This window comes from Gobius niger (assembly GCF_951799975.1).
Source record: "Gobius niger genome assembly, chromosome: 15".
NCBI lineage: Eukaryota > Metazoa > Chordata > Actinopteri > Gobiiformes > Gobiidae > Gobius > Gobius niger.
Window position 1 is genome coordinate 5,067,428 of NC_136866.1, and position 22,356 is coordinate 5,089,783.

Genomic DNA, 22,356 nt, shown 5'->3' on the forward strand with positions numbered 1-22,356 from the left:
TAAACTCCTCTGCTTTTCAATGGGGGCCTAGTGGCGATATGGAGGTACTACAGCAATGGCGGCCCCCAGTGTCGTGGTCATAAAGCAGAGCAGCCAGCGCCCATTGGGTTGAAGATGCTGAAGATTTGAATAACAATAAAAATGCACCGGTTTGACACTTTGGATTGCATTATTCAGTCGTCACACGTCATGGTGGTCGTGCTACTAGTATAGCCACAGCTGCCTCAGGGTAGACCGCGCCATTAGCCCCTCTGAATCACACCAAGCGCTCGTTCATGGTGCGTTCAGACCAACATGTGCACCGTACTGACAGCACTCGACTGGGATTGAATGAAAGAGGGGCCGATATAAAAGGCCATGTAAAAAGACAAGGAGCTGCATTAGTGGAATGTAATGGATTTGGCTGCCCACTCAGCACTGCTTATACTGCACACATGCTTTTAATTTAGCACAGTAAATAAATGAACACAAGCCATTAGGATCATTTGACTTGGAAATCATGGCTTGTAACGTTACACCACCTTTCAGATTCAAGGAGAAATGAATGGTTCCCTCTGACGTGAATATAATATGAATTGGAAGTGAAACCATTTGTTTGCTCTGGTCATGACAGTTGATTTACATGATGCAATTCTCAAAACAGTGAATACACAAAGGTCAATACAAACAGCAAAACCAAGCAACCTGCTCACATGCTTAGTAGATTGACTTTGCTACATAGTTTTACACACTAGTCAATGAATCATGCATTTGATCGCCGACAGAAGCTACATTATAGATCAGTTCGTCGTCCTCCCATCCCAGTGTAGGCCTATATGTGACTACTTGAGTTCCTGATTCCTTATTTAGTTATTTCACTGCACTCTTCCCCAGCCCTATAGTGCAGCTCTTGTTTACAGATGTCTCCAGTGGATCCACAGTGACAGGAGCTGTCAGTGGTAAGCCCTGATTCCTAAAAGCTCATTCTGTTAAAGCCCCGAACACACTCACACACCTCAGCCTGCAGCGCCGCTTTGATCACAGCTCTGACATGCAGCCAATCCAGAGCAGCATATACAGTCTGTCGACAAACGCAACAAACTTGCTCTAATCACCACTAACAGGGGAAATTAGAGCCGGCGTGCCACCTGACATGTGCATAAACAAGTCATCAGCGACGCAGCAAAACATATACGCTCCATATGTTTGTGTGGGCTTTCAGTCGTCCAGGTTTCCATCGTGGTGATTGACTGCAAAGTTTGTGTGAGTCTCACTCCTTATGTTCAAAGCTCATCATCTGATGCATATTTTATTACTTTCTAAACAGACCTCCAGCGTCATCAGGCTCCTTTTACCATTTTGGCAAGTTGTCATTGGCTCCAAAGTCTAGAGCTGTTGATGATGTTATGATATTACATCTGGCAAAGCGGAGGAGTGAGACCGTCTTGTTAAAGGAATAGGCCACCGTTTTTACATACTGAGATATGTTCTTACCTTAGCTTTGACGAGTTCTTTAGGACCTGTCTGGTCTTCACCCGTGCCTTCAGTCACGTAAACACAGCGCAGACGGCGTTAGCATTTAGCCTCTCCCTCTCTCCACTATTGCTCCAAAACTTGTAAGGCGTAATAATACCAGGAGTAATTCGAAATCCTCGCAGTAATCTTCACTTTACTGCACAGTAATCTTCACTTTACTGTGCGGATGCCAAATTACTCCTGGTATTATTACGCCTTACAATATAGTTCCCCCTTTTATCCGCTTAGAAAATCCACATTGTTTAATTTTGTGTAATTATACTTTGTAGTGGAACACTTCACGTAACCATATTTAAATAGGGAAAACGTGGAAGAGCTTGGTAGCTTCTATCTTGACCTGTTTTGGAGCTATAGAGGAGAGAGGGAGAGGCTAAATGCTAACGCCGTCTGCGTTGTGTTTACGTGACTGAAGGCACGGGTGAAGATCAGACAGGTCCTAAAGAACTCGTCAAAGCTAAGGTAAGAACATATCTCAGTATGTAAAAACGGTGGCCTATTCCTTTAAAGGATGACGTCATCACTCTACTTTCTGGTCTAATGGAATTTAAGCCTTTCAGTCCCTTCAGTTGTGATCAATTTTACTTTTGAATGTCGGGGTTTTCATCGTTCCTCTGTTTGATGGAATGTTTGTGCACCTAGAGAAATTCATTGTGCTCAGATTTGGGAATCAGAACGACCTTGAAGTCATCATGTATGTTATTGAGCTTCTGCAGGACTGTAAACTATTTCTCCCACTGTGAGTTAAACACTGACCATGTCCCAAATTAACAATTTAAAGTAGTATCTGAATATTTATGTTGTATACACTGTTTTGTTGTATATATTGAAAATATGTTTATTTCATCAATAAAAACAATTGAATTAAAGCCCTATTCTCTATAATGGAATTTAGCTGATTTTGCACAGTGCTCTTTTAACGTCTGGTTGCACTCGCACTAGCAAACACACTCTCACTCATTCTGGCCTATTGTACATGTTTTTAGTGGTAGGGGAAACCACAGAACCTAGAGAAAACCTGGAGTCACGGGGAGAATATGAAAACTCCAGAAAGTCCGGGTTGGATTCCCACCTGGACAGGGCCTTTCTGTGTGGAGTTTGCTACCCTTACCACTAAAAACATGTGCAGTGGTTTAATCCTCCAGCCAGGTGATTCTGACCATCAGCTTGACCAGACAGGTCCTAAAGAACTCGTCAAAGCTAAGGTAAGAACATATCTCAGTATGTAAAAACGGTGGCCTATTCCTTTAAGATAAGGTTTTTATGCCATGGAACTTTGTACAGTTCAGGGAGTAGCATGGTTGTCATGTGAAGTCACACAACCCAATATGGCTCTCACCTCAAATCAAGATGGCCCTAAAGCTATAACTGGTTCTTTTTCACCCTTGACACCATCATCAGACCATCATTCTCAACTGGTGGGTCTGGACCTGAAAGTGAGGCACAGAATCACTCTCAGCGCGTCATGGACCTTTGCTAAAAAATCATTTAATACTTTGACTGCTAGCCTACGATCAATACTAGAAGAATTGTAATTTGATCACAAGGTCAACCAGCGCAATGTTTATGAACAAATACGTTTACATGGGTTGTGGCTTGCCTCTGCAATAGGTTAGTGGCCCAGAGCTCCCATCTGGCCCTTGGACTATTTGAAGCAGAAAGCATTTTGTTCTCTCGATTTGATCAAAAACAGTTTAATTAACAAATGGCCCTCGAGTAAATGTATCAGTACCTTCTTTTTGCTTCAACCGCGCACCAATATCCTACATGTTTACGATACAGCAGCACAAAATGAGTCTGAAAACAAAAACTAATTGCATTTCTCTGTTAGATGTCTGTGCACCTTGAGCCACATCAACGGCATATTTGGGTTCGTTTTCATGTAGAACCTCTGAAAAAGCCTCAAACCATCACCACTTCTTCTTATCTCTTTTGACAGATACAGCGGCGGTAATTATCCTGCAGAGCTGCCACACACTGAGCATCCCGTCTCCCACCTTCCTCCTCCTCCTCCTCCTCCTCCACAGAGAAAACGCTGACTGACTACACCGTTCTCCTGGGTCATGTATTTTTCAAAGTCCAGCTCTTGCTCGGCGCTTTCATCGGCAACGAGAGAACAGAGTGAGGAGCAGGTGGAGGCAGCCATCTTGGACGTGGTTAGAAGCATAATCCATGTGGCGCTGGCTCAGCAATACGGGGAAGGGGGGGAGATAAGAGAAGAGAGGGGCGGGGCGGGGTACCGGGGAAGCCCTCTCAAGGAGAAACCACTGCAGTCACGTGCGGACAGCTGGCTCTATAGGCCACATCAGGATAATAAGCTGAGGTGAAGTGCACTCCGAAAGAATTGAACCCGCAACCTGCTCCCTGAAAGACATCACTGATAATGGAAACTGGAAACAGCACTATATGCCTTAGCTAAGCAGCAGGGATTTCTGTGGAAGAAATCAGTATAATGATGTTTAACCTGCTGCAGATTGTAGATTTAAACTTCTGTCGCACATAAAAACATCTGAAAACACTGTGATCACCGGCTATTCTTAGAGCTGTCTCATGTTCCATTTTTAACACGTTCGCCCCGTTTCATCCTCTGCTGCTATTTCGGGTTCAAACTGAGCTCAGCATAGACTGACAAGCAACTTCTTGATGCCTGTTTTTCATATTTTTAAAGTCTTGGATGAAACAATCCTCTAAATAAGTCTTGAGTACGACACGGCACACCCTTTCTACGACACAGAGGACAATTTATGGCCAGATTCTTCAAGGGTTGGAGTTCTCAAGTAGCTTTTGCTTCACTTTTCTTCTTACAGGTTATTGCTCATTGCCACGGACCATTATTAAACAACATATTATTAGGGCAGGTGAGAGATGGACCAGTTGGAGGGCTCCCCCCTTTTCAACAGGTTCATAAACCTTGTCTTTTAAAGCACTAGTATAGGTTACTTAGGTTACTAAACTGCTCACATCAACAACCTGGTTAGGGCAGCTGGGTGGGGGCACGATGATGGGGGGCTACTGCCCTCAACCAACGGGCCACATTACACCCTGGTTTTTTAATGCACCTCACAAAATAAGGCAAACAATCAAAAACCACTAAAACAAGTAAAAATAATAATTTATAATAATTATTAAAAAAAAATACAATTACAATGGCAATGTGGTAATGGAAATGACAGCAAGAAGAAACATGATATTTTGGAGAATGCTATCATCATCATTGTTGTTAAGGTGATGGTGAAAATAGTAAAATTATATGCACCAGTGATGTATGTATATGTGTGTGTGTGTGTGTGTGTGTGTGTATATATGTCTATGTATGTATGCACATATATATGTATATTATGAAAATATAAGAAATGCAATACTTAAAGAATGATGTAAATCAATAGAATGGTGACAGGGTTTTATAAGTAATGACTGGTTATGGTATTTCGTGAATGGGAAAGAAACATGAAAACAATTATAACAATAACAACCATAAATAATAATGTGTTGTAATGTGTGTTGTAACACTATTATTATCACCCCTATTGGGGACTGCAGCTGGAAAGTAAAACTAATCTTGAATTCGAGGTAGGTACCTATAAGCTTTCTTGCTTCGGCCTACTCCCTTTGAGTTTTTCTGTTCTGAGACTATGTAATGTAAATAATGTAAACAATGTAAATATAATGACTCAAATAAATCAAGTCAATCAATCAATCAGGTCAACAGGAGCGCACGAGTGAGTCCGCACATACACGCACCGCTGCGCTATTGTAAGAGCCCCTTTGCCTGCCCTGTTGGACGAATAATTACCCCTGTTCTCACCCATTCCTCACCAAAGGCATGATAAAGGTTTGCCGCCGGACGAATCAAATATTCAGCAGCAGCAGCATCCATATGGAGTTCTGGTAGTTTCATGAATCACACTGAATCACAGCTGCTGCGCTGTCCAAACAACAATCATACCTCAACATTCATAATGCATGGCCTCTACCAAAAAAAAAAAAAAAAAGCATTTAATCCGTCGCTTAAGCATGTGTGACACCGGCTTTGTCACTGAACATTACTGTCAGCTGACCCCGGGAAATATGTTTAAGTGCTCAAGCAATTGGCAAGAATTTGATGAACTATGTGCCCGTTTTTATATACAACCATTATAGGTGAAATGAATTAGAGGCCTCTGTGCATATTTATTTCAGCACTCCCTCCATGCCTTATGTACACTATCTATTATTTAACACACGGATCTCTACCACACTTATGGAAGCAGAGCTTGGTCAAATCAATGCGTCTAAGAGAAACACACAATGTAATTTTTATATCGCTTTTATACAGTATTTATAATTTACTTCAGGACAATAATCAGCCATGGCAAACAGGTGCAAGATGCAAGACGTAAGCCAGTCGGGACATGTGATTCAAGGTAACAAGCGGGCATATGGAGACCCCACCTGCCAGATTTCCCCCCATAATTGCATTACTTCCTGTGCGTCCACTCCTGCTCCTCTGATATCTGCTGAATCAACCGCCGCGCCATCGCAGTCATTTCCCTGAGAGGCTGCTCTAAGGCAGATAAACAGAGATGCCACATAAAACTCGCTCATTGATCGGATCTAAACATAAAATAAATCTGGACTGAACACGGGCCCAGAGCTCTGAACTAATGGACTTGTAGAGGGTTACTGTGATGCTTCCCCTGAGAGGACAGCACTCTATCATCACATTGTGCAAAGTAAAAGCCCATCCACTTAAACAGAGCTTTTAAAGGCAGCTGGCAGTCACACATGCTTTACGGCGGTTTAGACCGGCCGCCTTTGGACTTGTTGTCTGACCTCCGTACTGCAAAGGGCATTTTGCATGAAAGGACTTTGCGAAACATCTTACATTACACTTTAATCTGGCATTTTAGCTACTTCTAAACATAACCTCGTATCTAAAGTGTGTGAAAGAAAACAGGTGAAAGCAATCCATCCATCCATTTTCTTTTGCTTTATCCGGGCGGAGTCAGACTGCTGCCTCCGCCAGAGATGCCCAGACTTCCCGATCCACACACACCTCCTCCAGCTGTTCTGGGGGGACCCTGAATCGGCAGGCCAGCTCAGAGACATAGTCCCTCCAGCGTGTCCTGGGTCTTCCACGAGGCCTCCTTCCAATAGGACATGCCTGGAACACCTCCTGAGGGAGGTGACAAGGAGATTCCCGAGCCACCTCAGCGGGCTTCTTTCAACGTGAAGGAGCAGCGACTCTACTCCGAGCTCCACCCAGGTGACTGAGCTCCTCACCCTCAACCAGCCTTCGAAGGAAACTCATTTCTTGTATTATCAGCGATCTTGTCCTTTCGGTCATTACCCAAATCTCATGACCAGAGGTGAGGGTGGGAGGGTGGGAGCTGAGTCTCAGCTCCTTCTTCACCACAACAGTCCGATACAGCGACTACATCACTGCCGACGCCGCACCAATCCATCTATCTCACGGTGAAAGTAATTTGGCTGAAAATTCTGAGCACCACCTGGCTGCTGTCATGTACTGTTTCAACCTCGTGGGTTTGAGTAATCTCTTTCTTATGAGGGAACAACATGATAAAAACTCAAAAAAGTCCATCCTGCATAATATAGGCCCTGAAGTGGACATAACTTGTACATCATGTTTTGCTATTTACTAATACGTTTTGAGGAAAATGGGAACCCTATTCTAAAAGGGTTTGCTTACTTTTAGTGACACTTGTCCAGAGAAGCAGTGCGTGTCTGATGCAGCAGCATATTTGGGGATAGAGGCTGCCAAATCTGAACCGTGTCCAGGCGGGAGACGACAGCTGGTGCTGAGGACGTACACTCACTCTGAAGGACAAATACAGCCACTAAACTGAGAAGTATTGACAGACATTATTCCTAATATACGTGATACACCAATGATCACTTAATGCTGATTATGGATGCACTGCGATGTGTACAAATAAAATACTGTCCCTGTATTTCTTTGCTCAAAGTAATATTAAGCCACTGGGATTCTCTAAAAGTTTGGAATTTTGGCAGGGGCTTGGCAAAGTCAACCGATGCAACCCCCATAATACAACAATACAATGAACAAAACCTATTCCCAATTCGTAACTTTACATTTTTGTTTTGTTTTGAATCAGAAAAGAACCTGCTTCTTCAAACAGTCCTTATATCAATCATAAACAACACTTAAAGCAGTACTAAGTAACTCTTCCCCCTAGAGGCCATAACCGCAACTGCAGGTGTCGTAGCAAGTTACGATTTTATAACTTATTAATTGTCTTGGAGAGTAAATCCTACACTGACAGGAAAGGCGAAGGGAGAGAGGGTTACTGTGCATCCAATTACACAACGGAAATAATTTTTTTCACTCAAACTTGGCTGTAAATACTGTTTAAAGTGACGTTAGCCCGCTGTTAGCTTTGCCCGTTAGCATGTTAGCTTCTTCTTCATGATTCTATTAGTGTGTATTGCTTTCTCTGCACCGGTAGCAGTCAAGTTGCAAACATGGTTTTGTGGCCAGAGACACCAGGGGGAGATGAAAGACCCTCCAATCATCCCATAAACACTTGTATTACCCCCACAGGGACTACGGGAAGGATTTATTAAGGTAAACACGTTACTTAGTACTGCTTTAAAGCAGTTTTAAGTAACTCTTGCCCCTAGAGGCCATAAGCGCAACTGCAGGTGTCATAGCAAGTTGTGATTTTTTTTTTTTTTACTCATTATTTGTCCGTGAGAGTAAATACTACACTGACAGAAAAGACAAAGGGAGAGAGGGATATTGTACATCCAATTACACAATGGATTTTTTTTTCTTCACTCAAACTTGGCTGTAAATACTGTTTAAGTGGCGCTAGCCCGCAGTTAGCTTTGCCCGTTAGCATGCTAGCTTCTTCTTCGTGATTCTATTAGTGTGTATTGGAGCTCCGGTCTGGTGCCAGTCAAGCTACAACTGTGGTTTTCTGGCCCGGAGAGACCAGGGGGAGATGGAAGACCCTCCAATCCCATTAACACTTGTAAAGACCACAAAAAGGATTTATTAATGTAAACAATGGGCAGCAGACCAGAATGACAGGCGCAGTGTGACTGGCTACTGTTTTAGTTTGTCTGAGAGAGGGCCCATAGTTTCCTGGAAGTCTAAGAAACAGCCCACAGTAGCGTTGTCCACGTATGAAGCTGAATACATGGCTTTGTCAGCTACAGCACAGGAATGTTTGTATCTTGCACATTTGTTGGCTGGAATGGATAATGTGTTGGACTATACACCTGTAACATTTTTTGAAGACAATCAAGGTGCTCTTGCCCTTTCTAAGAACCCGGTATGTCGCCAACGATGCAAGCATATTGATATTCGGTATCATTTTGTTCGATCCGTACTCAGTGATGGCAAAATAACTGTTAATTACTGTCCTACAAATGCAATGGTGGCCAGACATTTTTACGAAACCTGTTACGAAAGCAGGAATGGATAACTTTGTAACATTTCTTTTTGGTATTTGAATTTTGTATTATGAAAAAAAAAAATGGAAATGTTTTTTGTATTATGTTGTACCCTTGTCAATTTAGGAAACAAGTGGGGGTGTTGACTTTTTGTGTTCCAAATAATTTACCTACTTTTGGGTGTGGGCGGGGCTACACACCGGCGTGCAATCAGACAATAGAGGAGGCTGCTCATTCATAAAAGCAGGCACGCCAAACGTAAGAGAAACTGTGTCTTGTTTTACCCGGCATCTCAAAGCTCTTCACATGAGTATGGCCACGCCAACAAAGTCACTTAGTATTGCAAAAATTACCAAACCCAGTCGGATGAAATGCAGACAATTTAGGCTGTCCCAACTCGACCCCAACTTGTGCAAAACAACCTGGGCTGCTATAGTCTCTCACTTTATGGTTCCTCAAGGCAAACATAAACAGACGGCTATTCCCAGAGACAACAGCCAGAGTTTTACAGTATTGACTTCATTTGGGGCTAGGCATTAGGGAATGACCAGAATAGGAGTTATGTTGAGGTCTCCAGGCCACTCTTCATGCCTCAATTTGATTTCTGTATCATTAATCTATATCTTCACGTGACGCCATCAACCATGGCTTAAATTAAATATTGGACACTGACAAATGTCAATGCATTTTGTTCAACACAGACCAATCAATGGGACCATACACTAAAATGAAAAAAGAAAACGCATACACAAGTAACCAACTAATTAAATAAGGGACGTCTCGGTATCCCTCTATAGGTAAATTCAAAGTCATTAGTCATGTGCTGCTACCCACGCAGAACTCACATGAGCTAAGGCACGCTAACATAGGCAGTGATTGTAGCTTGTGTAACTGTGGAGTATTTCCCCAGGGCCTTCCCATGTTTCTGACTGGCTGAGGCATGCATTATGAATGTGAACGGTTCTCTTTATAGTGGCTGCTCATGCATTGTGTGTGAATGATGTTGTGTGTTAGCCTGATTACCTGCAAGACATACAACCAGGAGGTGAACTGTGAACTGCACTGTAGGCTGTTTAAGTGAATGAATGTGAACCAGCAGCCTCTGTGCATAGATGTGTAAGGTTTATTTGTTCCAATTTCCAAGAAGGACCCGGGTTCGATCCTGTGTTTTTTTTTTTTTTTTACTGCGCTGGATTTTCTCTGGGTCCTCCGGTTTCCCCAACCAGAACATGCTCGACCTGTTTCCGAGAGCAGTTTATCCAATACCGGCGGTTTTCTCGACACTAAAATGAACCGAAAACAGAACGTCCAAAATACTTCAGGGTCAGCAAAGCCTGATCTCTCCTTTAGCTCGCCAGATTGCAAACTCAAGCCAGCTCTGAACGCGGGTGAACTGATAGAGGAATTTCAGAAGTGAACTGCCTCAGCTCTTTGTAGGAATGCGCTCTTCCACCCACACTCATTTTGGGAGCAGATCAAAGCGGCGCCAGTGCAGCGATTCTCTTTGTGGTTGAGCGGGGAGACAAGCCGGCATCTCCTCATTTAGGCAGCTGCAGAGACAAGATACACGCCGGCCTCCTCTGGCACCTCATCAAAACCAGTTTGCAGTGCGCGCATCACCTCCACTTAAGGTCAAGCTCGCTGCGACGCTCTGCCAACGCTTATGAGTAAAATAGAAGCGGCTCACGGGATAAAAGCCACGGGATGCGGAGGCCACAATCATGTTACCTGGAAGTACTATATAACCCAAGATCTCTGCAGTGCAATATACAGCTCTCTTCTGCTTTGACTGGACACTCACACTAACTGGCATTCGGTGTTCAAGTTCAGATTATCAGATGGAGCTGTCGTCCCGACAACATTGGACTTAACATTGGCTCCTTGTTTTTTTTTAAGGTAGAGGAACCTTCAAACACAGAGAAAAAAGGCTGGACTCCCTGACCAGTCTGGGAAACAAACCGTCCTTCTTGCTGTAAGGTACAGTGGGCTGCATAAGTATGGGCCCCCCTTTAACTGTTCGACATTTTGCCATACTATGGACCATAAACATAAATATATTTGATTGCAATTTAATGTGAAAGACACACACTAAATGACACACAATTGTGAAGTGAAATGAAATGAAACAAATTAGGTCTTTATGGCAGTGACTTGAACAAGCCATTTTTGAAAGAAGACCATGAATAAAAGGACTTGATGGTTTTCTTTTAAAAATGCCACTCTGTCATAAGTGGCATAGTGGGACAAGGCCTCGTGGAAGGCCCAGGACATGCTGGTGGGACTATGTCTCCGAGCTGGCCTGGTGTCGCCTCGGGGTCCCCCCAGAACAGCTGGAGGAGGTGTGCGTGGATCGGGAAGTTTGGGCATCTCTGCTAAGACTGCTGCCCCCGCGACCCGGCCCCGGATAAAGCGGAAGAAAATGGATGGATGGATGGATGGATGGGCTCTGTCATAAAGGCCAGATTTGTGCAGTGTACGACTAATAGTTGTTCTGTGGACAGTTTCCCCCACCTGAGCTTTCGCTCTCTGCAGTTCGTCCAGGGTCATCATAGGCTTCTTGGTCAGTGCTGGCCTTGTTCGGTCAGTAAGTTTAGGAGGACGGCCGGGTCTTGGCAGGTTTGCAGTGATGCTGTGCTTTTTCCATTCCTGGATGGTGTATTTAGCTGTACTTTGAGAGTTGCTTAAAGCTTTGGAATTCTTTTTATAACCTAACCCAGCTTGATCCTTCTCACTAACTTACTCCCGGACCTGTCTGGTGTGTTGTTGGACTTTATGATGCTGTCTGCTCCCCAATAGTTTCTTAACAGACCTCTGAGACCATCACAGAGCAGCTGTATTTGAACTGGCATTAGATTACACACAGGTAGACTCTATTTAGACATTGGGTCAACATGTGATAATTCAGAAATCGCCTGATGATTTCTGACTTCTGAAACTTCTCTAAAAGGAAAGGGGACCTGTGTGTGTCTTTCACCTGTGTGTCTTTCACATAACATTTCAATTAAATATATTTATGTTTATGGTCCACAGTATGGCAAAATGTCGAAAAGTTAAAGATAAGATAAGATGATACTTTATTGATCTCACAGATGGAGAAATTGCATCCGATGAGAGAGCATCCGGCAGCAGCACCCATTCAGTGCGCACCACTCTTTTCTTCTCTTCTTTGGTGAAAGATCGTTGTGTCGCGGCCGCCATCTTCACTGTTTTGGTCACAGGAGGAGCACTGGTTGATGGGAAATCCGTAGACGATGACCACGGCGGTGGAGCTCTTGCGCTTGACCACGATGTTCTTGGCCACACAGGTGTAGTTGGCCGTGTGGGACAGACGCGCCTGCTTGATGATCAGGTTGTGTCCACGGTGATGTAGAAGTTCCTGTCCTCGGCCGGGTCCATGATCTCGTTGTCCTTCAGCCACTCCACCCGCATGACCTTGGAGGATGGAGAAACTGTAGCTGCCCTCTGTCTCCTCTGATCATCTGAAATGGTGCACCGCCTCCTGGGCTTGTCCCCGTCTCAGAGCGTGGTGTCCTGCACTGGTCAGCTCCACCTCGTCCTTCCTCTTCCTCCTGCACAGCTCCCTCCACAGTCTATCACCATCTCCTCGTTGGTCCCTTTTGTTGTTTCCTGTAGCTCCTCTTGTGACGCCTCCTCCGTGCTGCAGGTGTGGGGGCTCTTGGTGCCTCTTCACTGTGTCTCAGAAGAAGATGTTTGTAGATCTCAAATGGGTTTAGCTGATAAGCTAGCAGTTTGTTTACCTTCAAAAAGCTGCTTTCTTCAGGACCATTTTGGACTCTCAAAGTAAACAAATCCACCAAACCTCCTCAAAAACACGGTAAAGACGTACAAAAGTATCCAGAAAAACAACAACAGGGGGCCCATACTTATGCAACCCACTGTATATTCCCTCAATTGGGAGTCTTATTATTCCAGCCAGAAGAGATTCTCCTCTCCGCTTCTCTCCTGCCAATCAACTAAGAGCTTTTTGGGCTTTATCCTCTTTACATCGCCTTGGCCTCCGCTGGCAGACACTCCACAATCCCATTTAAACAAATATTTAGCAGATGTCTGACAAATTTCTTGGGCTTTGCTACTTTGTCAAACCTTCAGTGACAGTCACATCTTTTTTTTATTATTATTTTTTTTACAAAACTCTGTGCCCTGGGCCCGTCCTGTAAGCACAGCAGTGGGATGACTCGACAGAGCAGGAGAATATGACGCTGTGACCAAACTGAAGCCGTCTGCGATCCATCATTGCGCGAGCGTTCGCTCAGTAGGGAACAATGGGGAGACGGCTATTCTTAGATACCGCGCCACTTCTCTGACGGCAAGGAGTCATTTTAGTTTGGATTTTAACACATTTTACTCCACCAAATGTGCAGGTGCGGCGATATCTTTTTTAAGAGAGGGGTTGTAAGTTGTTTGCATGGTTATTTTGGGGGTTTGGGAGGATGAAAAGTTTTGGGAACCTCTTTTCTAATCTTCCCAGAAAGTATGTTTGAGAAAAAGGAAACAATATGGCCTAATACTTCTTTCATTACATCGTTGTTTTGCTTTTAATCAAATATTAACATAGACATTCACTTCTGCCGCTGTATTAGAGCTATTCTGCCAAATTTAGTCTTACTTGCTGCACCATCTCATCTCCCTGGGAAGTTTTCTGATACCTGCTTGGCAAAAAAAAAGGAAAAAAAGAATTAAATAAAGCTTGCTCTTTGTTCTTTTTGAGCTTCTCATACTGCCTCCGGCGAGAGCGCCTCCAGCTACAACAGAGAGATTTGATAATTAGATCGTAACCACACAAGGAAAGAGGAAGGATGTGCTTAACATAACAAGACAAACATCAGATCAGAAGTCTGAGGAAGCTGCACAAGGATCTGAAATACATAACTGGAGCAAATGGAGTGATAGCGTGTCAGATGGCATGCCAGTAGAAGGAGGTTGGTGGGGAGTGTAAGGCTGGCTGAAGACATGAGTGTTCAAACAGAGAAGTGAATAAAACAGGAAATAGGAGACTGAATGAATCTTGCTGAATGAACTCTGACCTGGCACTATAAATCCTCCATACGTCTCGAGCTGGATCAGAAAGTTTCAAACCTAACGGCACCGAGAAAGTTCCACGTGACGATCAGGCTGGGCGATATGGCAAAAATACATTCCCACATTTTTCCCACACTTCATATTGGTCACAATTTCCAACACGATTGTATTATTTTCTTTACATATTATAAACAAATACATTTTCCACTCCTGTGTCATTTAACCTCATTGTCAAACTCAATAAGCTGCTACTGTCAGTCAGTTTTTCAATTTTTTTGTGTCGACGTGTAAACAAGCAGCAACCTCCATCTCTCTTGGTGCAGCTTTTTCGCCAAGTTTTTTGCCTTTTTCTCCGAACTGCATATGTGGTTTCTCTGTGTTTTTGTGGGGTTCGGAGGATTTTTTTTTTATTACTGCAAAGAGTCCATAATGGCCCTGAAGAAATGAGCTTTTTCAGAGTAAACAAACAGCTAGCTTATGAGCTTAAGTGCACCGTTTCAGAGGATCAGTGGAGCTCTGAAGCTGACCAAAAACATGCTGGTCAGTTTGGCCATGATCACGATTCAAGTAAAGTTTAAATAACTGCACAGCTTGACTGATACACAATTGAAGTAACAATGCAATTTTACATATAGATTTCTGCCTGACTATGCAGAGTGCCCTTCTCTTCTTCCCTTTGTCTCGTATTTGCCTTCTCTGCCAAACCTCTCTTCCGGACGATGAGTTTGTATTGTAGTTTCTGGACTAACACTGGCTCAACTGGCACAACTATAGCTCTTAAATAAACGAGTGCGATCCCTCGCTGGGCCCCCGGGAGCCTTCAGTGGGCCTATTGTGGCTGCTGTAGTGTGGTCTATTGATTAGCTGCACATTTACATCAAAAGCCTTTGTCCAGACAGACAGTGAGTGTGGAGCTTTTCTTACCCATCCAAAGAAGTGCTGAGTCTGCAATCTCCGCTCACTCCACTCCTTCAGACATCGCATTGTGGCTTACATAGCTATAAACTATGACCGCTGTGTGCAAAGAATAGGCTATTTGTATGTCCAAAGCTGGCCTACACAGTACACAGAGATGCACAAGCTTATGATAAAAAGAGCAGCATAAATCCATCAAGAGGCAATTGGTGTTAAAGACTGGCATCTAGTGGAGGAGATGATAATTGCATGTCTAGAGCAGCAGGCATTTAGACTACACTAATGGAGTAGAAAGTAAAGACGCCAAAGATAAAGGTCATGGATTCACTCTCAGTGATTTAAAAAGGAATTTACAAAAATGATGACATAAGAAATTAACATATGGGTGACAACAGATAACTGGAGTTCCCACTTTGACCCTCAATGCACGATACATGGCATTTGCAAGGTTTTTTAATGATTGAATCAGTCACTGAGTCTAACCCTTCTGACCAGGTCTGTCCTTTTCTTGAGTGAGGAAATGTTCTCTCAAAGGATGTTTTCAGCCAGAGAGAGACACTGACTCTCTATCTGCTAGAGCCCTTTGCTTCACTATACTGCAAGGAAGTAAGTTGGTTTAGATTTAAAAGCAAAACTCCTGATTCTTCAGGGCAGCGGTAGTCAACTGTGTGACAGGCCAATTTTTCCAGGTGAAAGAATGGAGGGCTCTACACTGGTGAGAGCAATAAAAAAAATTGGTGAGCATACAGTTTCGTGGATCTATCTGAATTTTTTTCACTGTACTGTTTTTTGATCCACTGGTTGAGAGCTGTTGGTGGTCTGATCACTGTACATTAAAGTTAGCAAAAGCCTTCAACAAAATACCATTATTACCAACAATGAAGGTTTCCACACCACTCCCATTATGTCTCCATGTGTATCGCTGCTGTCCGTCCTCGGCTTTGACTCCTGACCTCCTGAGGAGAGGACACCCAGCGTGAGCAGCAGAGACTGAGGCTGTAACTCAGTTTTATTCCACCAGCTCCAAGGCCATCTTTTATTGATGGAGTCATTATCACCAAATTGATCTGTTCGTGGCATAGAAACCGCGACTTTACAGCCCTCATGGATTCCTAAGCAGCGCTATTGATGAGTCGAATAAGGTGGTTAAAATTATGGAGATTGGGATTTTTTATTTCACTATATTTTTTAGTGTCACATATTTTAATGAACCAAAGCCAACTCCACAACTTATGTGAATGTAAATTAACAATTGTAATGTTATTTGCTTTAGGGGTAGGAAGAAACCCCCTTCCTCAACGTATCCCTCTTTTGAATAAGGGCTCAGAGAAACGGCGAATATTTTATATCATGCTTTTGTTTTACACACTCCACTCTCATTGGTTAACTTTACCTGTTACTCACTCAGACCCTGAGAGACGCCGACCAATAGGAGGAGTGGGTGGCGACAGTAGACGCCTGTGTCTGAGCTTAGAAGTGCATTAAACATAGCAGACCGAAATTATAGAACCATCTCAACAGACTGACTTTTTTCTTTACAATTCAAACAATATGATGTAATGTATTGTACACAATGTAATATTGCACACACACTGGACAAGCTTTCAGTTCTTCTTTGCATCTAAAATGGCAATGATGACTAGAAACTTTTAATCTCTCCTGTGATAGATATTTAAGTATCTATTTAATAGCTATATTAAATCTGTATATATATATTTTGCAGCCGTTTATGTGTCAGTACAAGCCCTTCTTTTATATAAGAACTTTACTTTCACGAACTTTAGACGGGGTCATAATATTAATTTACTTTTTTTTGCTTTAAGAGAAAAAGAGGCAACCTTAAAGTACTGTACATTACTCAATAGCAGTCGTGGGTGATCTGATGTGAACAATGAGCATAATTCACAAGGAGCCGGGTTCTCTTTATTCAAACTATATAACATGTATTTTATGGTTTCCCACATTTATTTTTATTTATTTCCACTCAGCCAGACAGGCTCAGGCCAAGGTTTGTTGAACGCTCTTCATGTCTTCAGTGCCACTGATGCATTTAGAGCCAGACAGAAAATGAGGGCTAAAACGTTTGTAAAAGTATCATTATTCCATTTATTATCAATATTTGTAGGGGAAATACACCTCTTCCCCGCCCCTCAGAAAGGCCCCATCCTTATGTTTACATAAATTCATTTTTGATAAGAAACTCAATACCTCCCTCTGTTGGAAAGAACAGCTCAGTACAACAGTTACAAAGACAAGACTGGAATCAATATGTCCAGTTCTGTTAAAAATGGGAGTTTAACTGAACATTTTATCTATAAAGGAATATGTTTAAAGGACAATCAGATTATTGCCATTAATTACTATGCCTCTTCTGAAGATCTATCAAAGCAAATCTATAAGAAATGCTAATATAGCCTATACACTAAAACGCACAACGAGCTTTTGGGAAGTATAAAAATCGGAGTTGCTATGCGACAGCCTTGGCCAGCGCTGACCTGAGCGCTGGCCTTCGCACAGGTATAAGGGCTGCATCTGTGACTCTGCTTCACAAGAACTAAGTGCACCAGAGAAACAAAAAAAGGGTGCTCTAAAGCAGAGGTAGGCAAGTTTGCATGATGAAGGGCCTTTTTTCTTCATCGTCAAAATACTATGGGCCGAACCCCCCAATTGAAGCCTAAAGTTAAGCACTACTTTCAACAAAGGCCAGTGTTGTACATCATTTATGGCTTAATTGAGTGTTTTGCTAAGACATTTTAAAGGAATTGACAGTATTTTTCACATTATTGAGAACTTTAACAGGCATTTGATCTCTGATTTCTATAATGTTACTTCTCAATATCATCTTGAGGGCCAGAGGTTTGATGGTGGAGGGCCGGATTTGGCTCCCGGGCCTGACGTTGCCTACCACTGGCCTAAAGTACAAATACCACCAAACCTCAAATGTAAAAGGCATGTGTGTTGCTAAAGCTGTATTGGCACAGGAGAAAATGTGATGATTGTATACAGTCAGTGGGGTGTGAGATGGACACTTGGACACATTACTTGTATAAATCTTTTCATGCTGTCTTTCCTATATCGCCAACATTTCCCATGGTTGCTTTTATCTGCTGGGAGCTGCATAGATCTTTTCACTGAGCCACCTTTCTCTCTCATAGTCCTCTATACTGTGCAACAGCTGAGCACATGCTGCACCAGTGTGTTTAAACAAATAAAGGGCTGCTGCGAAAGGCTGGATACCTCACATTTATGTCAGGCAGAAGGGGAGAACCAAAAATGACAGAGTTCTTGAGCAAAGACGGCTCATCGACTGACTCGGCCCCGTGTGTCCATGTTTTTACGAGTCATATTCGAACTGAAACCTTCAATTATGGGAACCTATGCAAAAGGGTTATGTGTTAGGGTAGAGAGAGAGAGAGAGAGAGAGAGAGAGAGAGAGAGAGAGAGAGAGAGAGAGAGAGAGAGAGAGAGAGAGGAACTTTTCGGTGGTGAGAGAAAGTCAGCTCGGAGTAACAGGGGAAGGCTGAGTGACAGGTTGAGGTGTCACAAGGAATGAGATGCCATCTTGGAGTCAGCTGTCTCTTTCTCTCTCTCTGAAGTGAAGTTGATGTAACAAAGTCAGGGCCCAGTGAGAAAATTGTCTTACAACAGCTAAAAATAACATCCATCCAAACAGTGCTAGGCCGGATCACCTGTAGGCTGCCCAGGGGCCACATTAGGCCCCACAGAGCACCCATCTGGCTCTCAGACAGTCCCAAGCAGGTATGTCGCATCATAGACACTATTTTTTCTATATTTCTTTTGCTCAAATCCCCATCGACTGGCTCTTTGTGCTTTTAGACTGAAACAGGAGCACCAATTTAAACAGAGATGGATGATTACAATGATACTTTGACAGATATTTCTCTCTAAATGCTAATATCTCCTTGTTTGTACACTCTAATATGACATGTAATTCATCTCCAACACAATAAATTACATTTTCTCATATTTCTTTCCACCCTTTGTACAGGTGAATACAGAGATGTATATACCATGTTGTGTGTTATACAAATGTGTTATCCATCTTCTCCAAGTTGGAGATGGTTATACATGTGTTTGTCGAATTTAGTGTCTTTACTTTGCACAAGACAGTGGAGATGATCGTGGACTTCAGGAAAGTCACTGCCCCACCGTCCCCCCTCGCCCTGACAGACTCTCCCACCCAGATCTCCACAGTGGATTCCTTCCGTTTCCTGGGCACCACCATCACCCAGGACCTCAAAAGGGAGCCAACCATCAGCTCCCTCATCAAGAAGGCCCAGCAGGGGATGTTCTTCTTGTGGCAGCTGAGGAAACCTAAGCTGCCGACCAAGATGCTGGTGCAGTTCCACACGGACATCATCGAGTCCATCCGCACCTCCACCATCACTTCAGACCGGGACAAGCATCGACTGCAGGGCATTGTGCTGCTGCTGAGAAGGTGATTGGTTGTGAGCTCCCATTTCTCCAGGACCCGGAGGCGCGTGGGTCGGATCACAGCTAACCCTTCTCACCCTGGACACGGACTATTCGCCCCTCTCCCCTCAGGCAGGAGGCTACAGTCCATTCAGACCTCCCGCCACAGGAACAGTTTTTTCCCCACCGCCATCAGATTCATGAATGATAAGATCCAATATCTCTTCATCAGACTCATGAACGTAATAACCTGTTCCATTTGCTCTGCTCTGCTGCACTATATGTGGTCCACACTCATTAATGCACCTGCACATCTGTAAATACAATCCTGCTGTTGTTCTATGTCAAATTGTTGTCGTCTTTATCATATTTTACTTTTTTTTAAATATATATTCTTTATGCATGCACTTATAGCCTTATAGTTTTATAGTTTTTATAGCTACTTTTTAATTAAATTCTTTGTCATATGCTTTGTGTTGCACGACTGTAGCGAGAATAATTCCGAGTTTGTGAACCTGTTTTCAAACAATAGCAGTAAATACTATTTTGATTCTGATTCTCTGACTCTGAAGTCTCCCCCAGTATCGATCACTGTTCTTTGACAGTGATGTTTATGGGGAATCTGCCCCGTTCTCCAGACACCATGTTGTCACAGGTGCTCATTTTCACTTCTAGAATTACTTCAAGATTACTACAAGAAACCTATTTCCATGTTTTCATGTCCACACACCTCACAGGCACACATCATAACTGTGTGATTTCATTACAATATTACTTACAATAAGTAGAAGTAAAAAGTACTGAATTATATAACTACTCTAATAAACAGGTTCTTCAAAAAGTTACTTAAGCAGGCTACTACTTGAGTAAAAATAGTACTTGAGTACTATCCGCCTTTGCTGACTACTTATCTGTGTGTGTCTTCAGACTACCACACGATGGCGCTCATATCCAACATAAAATCTGTCCTTTGCTTGATTTAAACCTAAAAGCGTTGGGCGTCTTTGTAAAAAACACATCACCGTCTTATATAGGCTACCTGTGCCAGACAACTATCAACTCTGCGATTACTACACCGTCACACGCCAAAATAATGGATGCACATACACAAAAGAAAACATTCTTTGTTGGTTTGTGCTATTTCTTGGCGTTGCATCAACACCATTGTACATTGTCTTTTTTTTTTTTTTTTTTTTTTTTGCTTTTGTCCACAATGTCGCGAAAAGGCACCACGCAGCAACGACTACTGAACTCGGATCAATATTATAGATAAGCAAGCCATAATTAATTGCCGTAGTTGCCTCAGGAAAATACATGTCAGTCATTTAAACTGCAAAATACATCCTCAAACGAAACACGTGGAAATCAGCCACAGCCACACCGTGCAAAGCCCATTCACGTCGTAAGATGAAATAACACCCTCGTTTGCGAATAGTCTTTGTTTACAACGGTGTGAGACATTACAGGTTGGCTCAGCCTTACATCCACCTGCCCGCACGCGCTCCCCAAAGCCGTGTGCACGCGCCTGACGCTTCTTAGGTCTGAGCGAGAGCGCGGAGCCTCTACTCCCGCGGTGCGCGCCAGCAGCGGAGGAGCACCTCTGTCGGAGACGCTCCACTCAGCGCGGCTGTGGGCTTTCCTCCGTGGATACTACACGCGCACTCACGCGCCCACGCGGCTGCCCGGCTCTGTGTCCGCGTCCTCTTCTCGTCCCTGCACCGTGGAATCCAATCATAAGACCCAACCACCCGCGAGCCCCCGCGCCGTCTGGATCTCCCGCGGTTTGGCTGGGCTGGAGTGAGGACGGGGAAGTCATGGTTCCAGCGCCGCCTTGACAACTTTGTACCTGGGAGCCGCCATCCCCCCCAGTCTTGTTTTTTTTTTTTTTTTTTTTTTTTTTTTTTACCTTTCCTCCTTTCACATCATCGGGATTCGGAGGAAATCTAGATGTTAATTATGTTCACATTCGCTGCCTTCTGCTACATGCTGTCTCTGGTCCTCTGCGTCTCCCTCATCTTTTTTGCAATATGGCACGTAAGTAGCTCGGATTATTGCTGTTTTCCTACACAAGCTTGAGGGGTTCACTTAAATATCGGGGTGGATAACTGCCTGTGTGCAAAGTGGCGTCTTGGTTGGCAATCACAATCCCATCATCCAAACTGGCCCGTACTGACCTGTTTCTCCTGCGATCACTGCATGTTTTTCAGGGTTCAATCAAAGACTGGGGTATAGCTTCTTTCATTCAGCCTCACACATTTGCATTTGCAGTTTGACAAATTAGGCCCACTGGCATGGCATTGCCTACAATAATCCTACCTCTAAATGACCACAGAAAAGCATGCATGGGGTTTTCAGGGGGTACACTCACTGCAAATGGGGTATTAGCTGTTTTGAGGCTAACTTTCATTGCTGCACTGCAAATGCAATTCATCATTCACCCACTGTACAGGAGAGGGGTGTTTGACGTGCAGGTCTAGAGATCAAGCAGGATGTGAAGTTTGTTGAAGAAGAGAAAGCAGAGGATGAGAGGAGGAATAATAGGCTAGTCCTTAAGGGGGACCAGCCAAAAGCCAGGGGAGAAAAACAATCCCTGATATGTGATATACGACTAATATGCTATTCATATTTTCACGCAATAATCACAGGCATTTCAAGTTTTACCATGAAGTGCTTGGTTGCCATATTCTTCTTCGTCTCCCTCGCACTTATTGTTGATTGCCTCGGTAGTTTGCACTGACCCATTTTGACAGACACATGCCATGCTTGATCAATACATCAGTGTTTCCCTCCCGGACCAATTAGGAAATCTTATTTGGCGTTGGGTTCGGTGGGTCTTTCATGTTTCGCCTCGGCTCCCCGTGTGCGTTTAATCAGAGTGGTCTGGTCCTGATGATTAGTTCTGAAGTGCCAGGAGGAGGCTAATCACTTGTTTCCCGCGGAGCATCTCAGTCACACCCTATGCAAAGACACATTTGGGTCAGGGAATTGAGCGAGGAGTCAGACCCGATGTCAATGGGAGGAATGGCGTGTTAAGAG

At 43.5% G+C, this 22,356-nt stretch overlaps 1 protein-coding gene across 5 annotated transcripts in view; it reads left to right on the top strand.

Moving 5' to 3' along the window:
- The first annotated feature begins 20,740 nt into the window (after positions 1-20,740).
- Positions 20,741-22,356, top strand: part of cnih3 (cornichon family AMPA receptor auxiliary protein 3) — a 52,186-nt gene continuing 50,570 nt past the window's right edge. The window contains exon 1 of one of the 5 annotated variants that reach the window (XM_079571855.1): positions 20,741-21,354. In XM_079571855.1, the coding sequence (XP_079427981.1) occupies positions 21,268-21,354 (87 nt within the window). In that variant the 5' untranslated portion in view covers positions 20,741-21,267. The remainder of the gene's footprint in view (positions 21,355-22,356) is intronic. The other 4 variants (XM_079571857.1, XR_013793646.1, XM_079571854.1 and 1 more) reach the window with 4 other exon arrangements.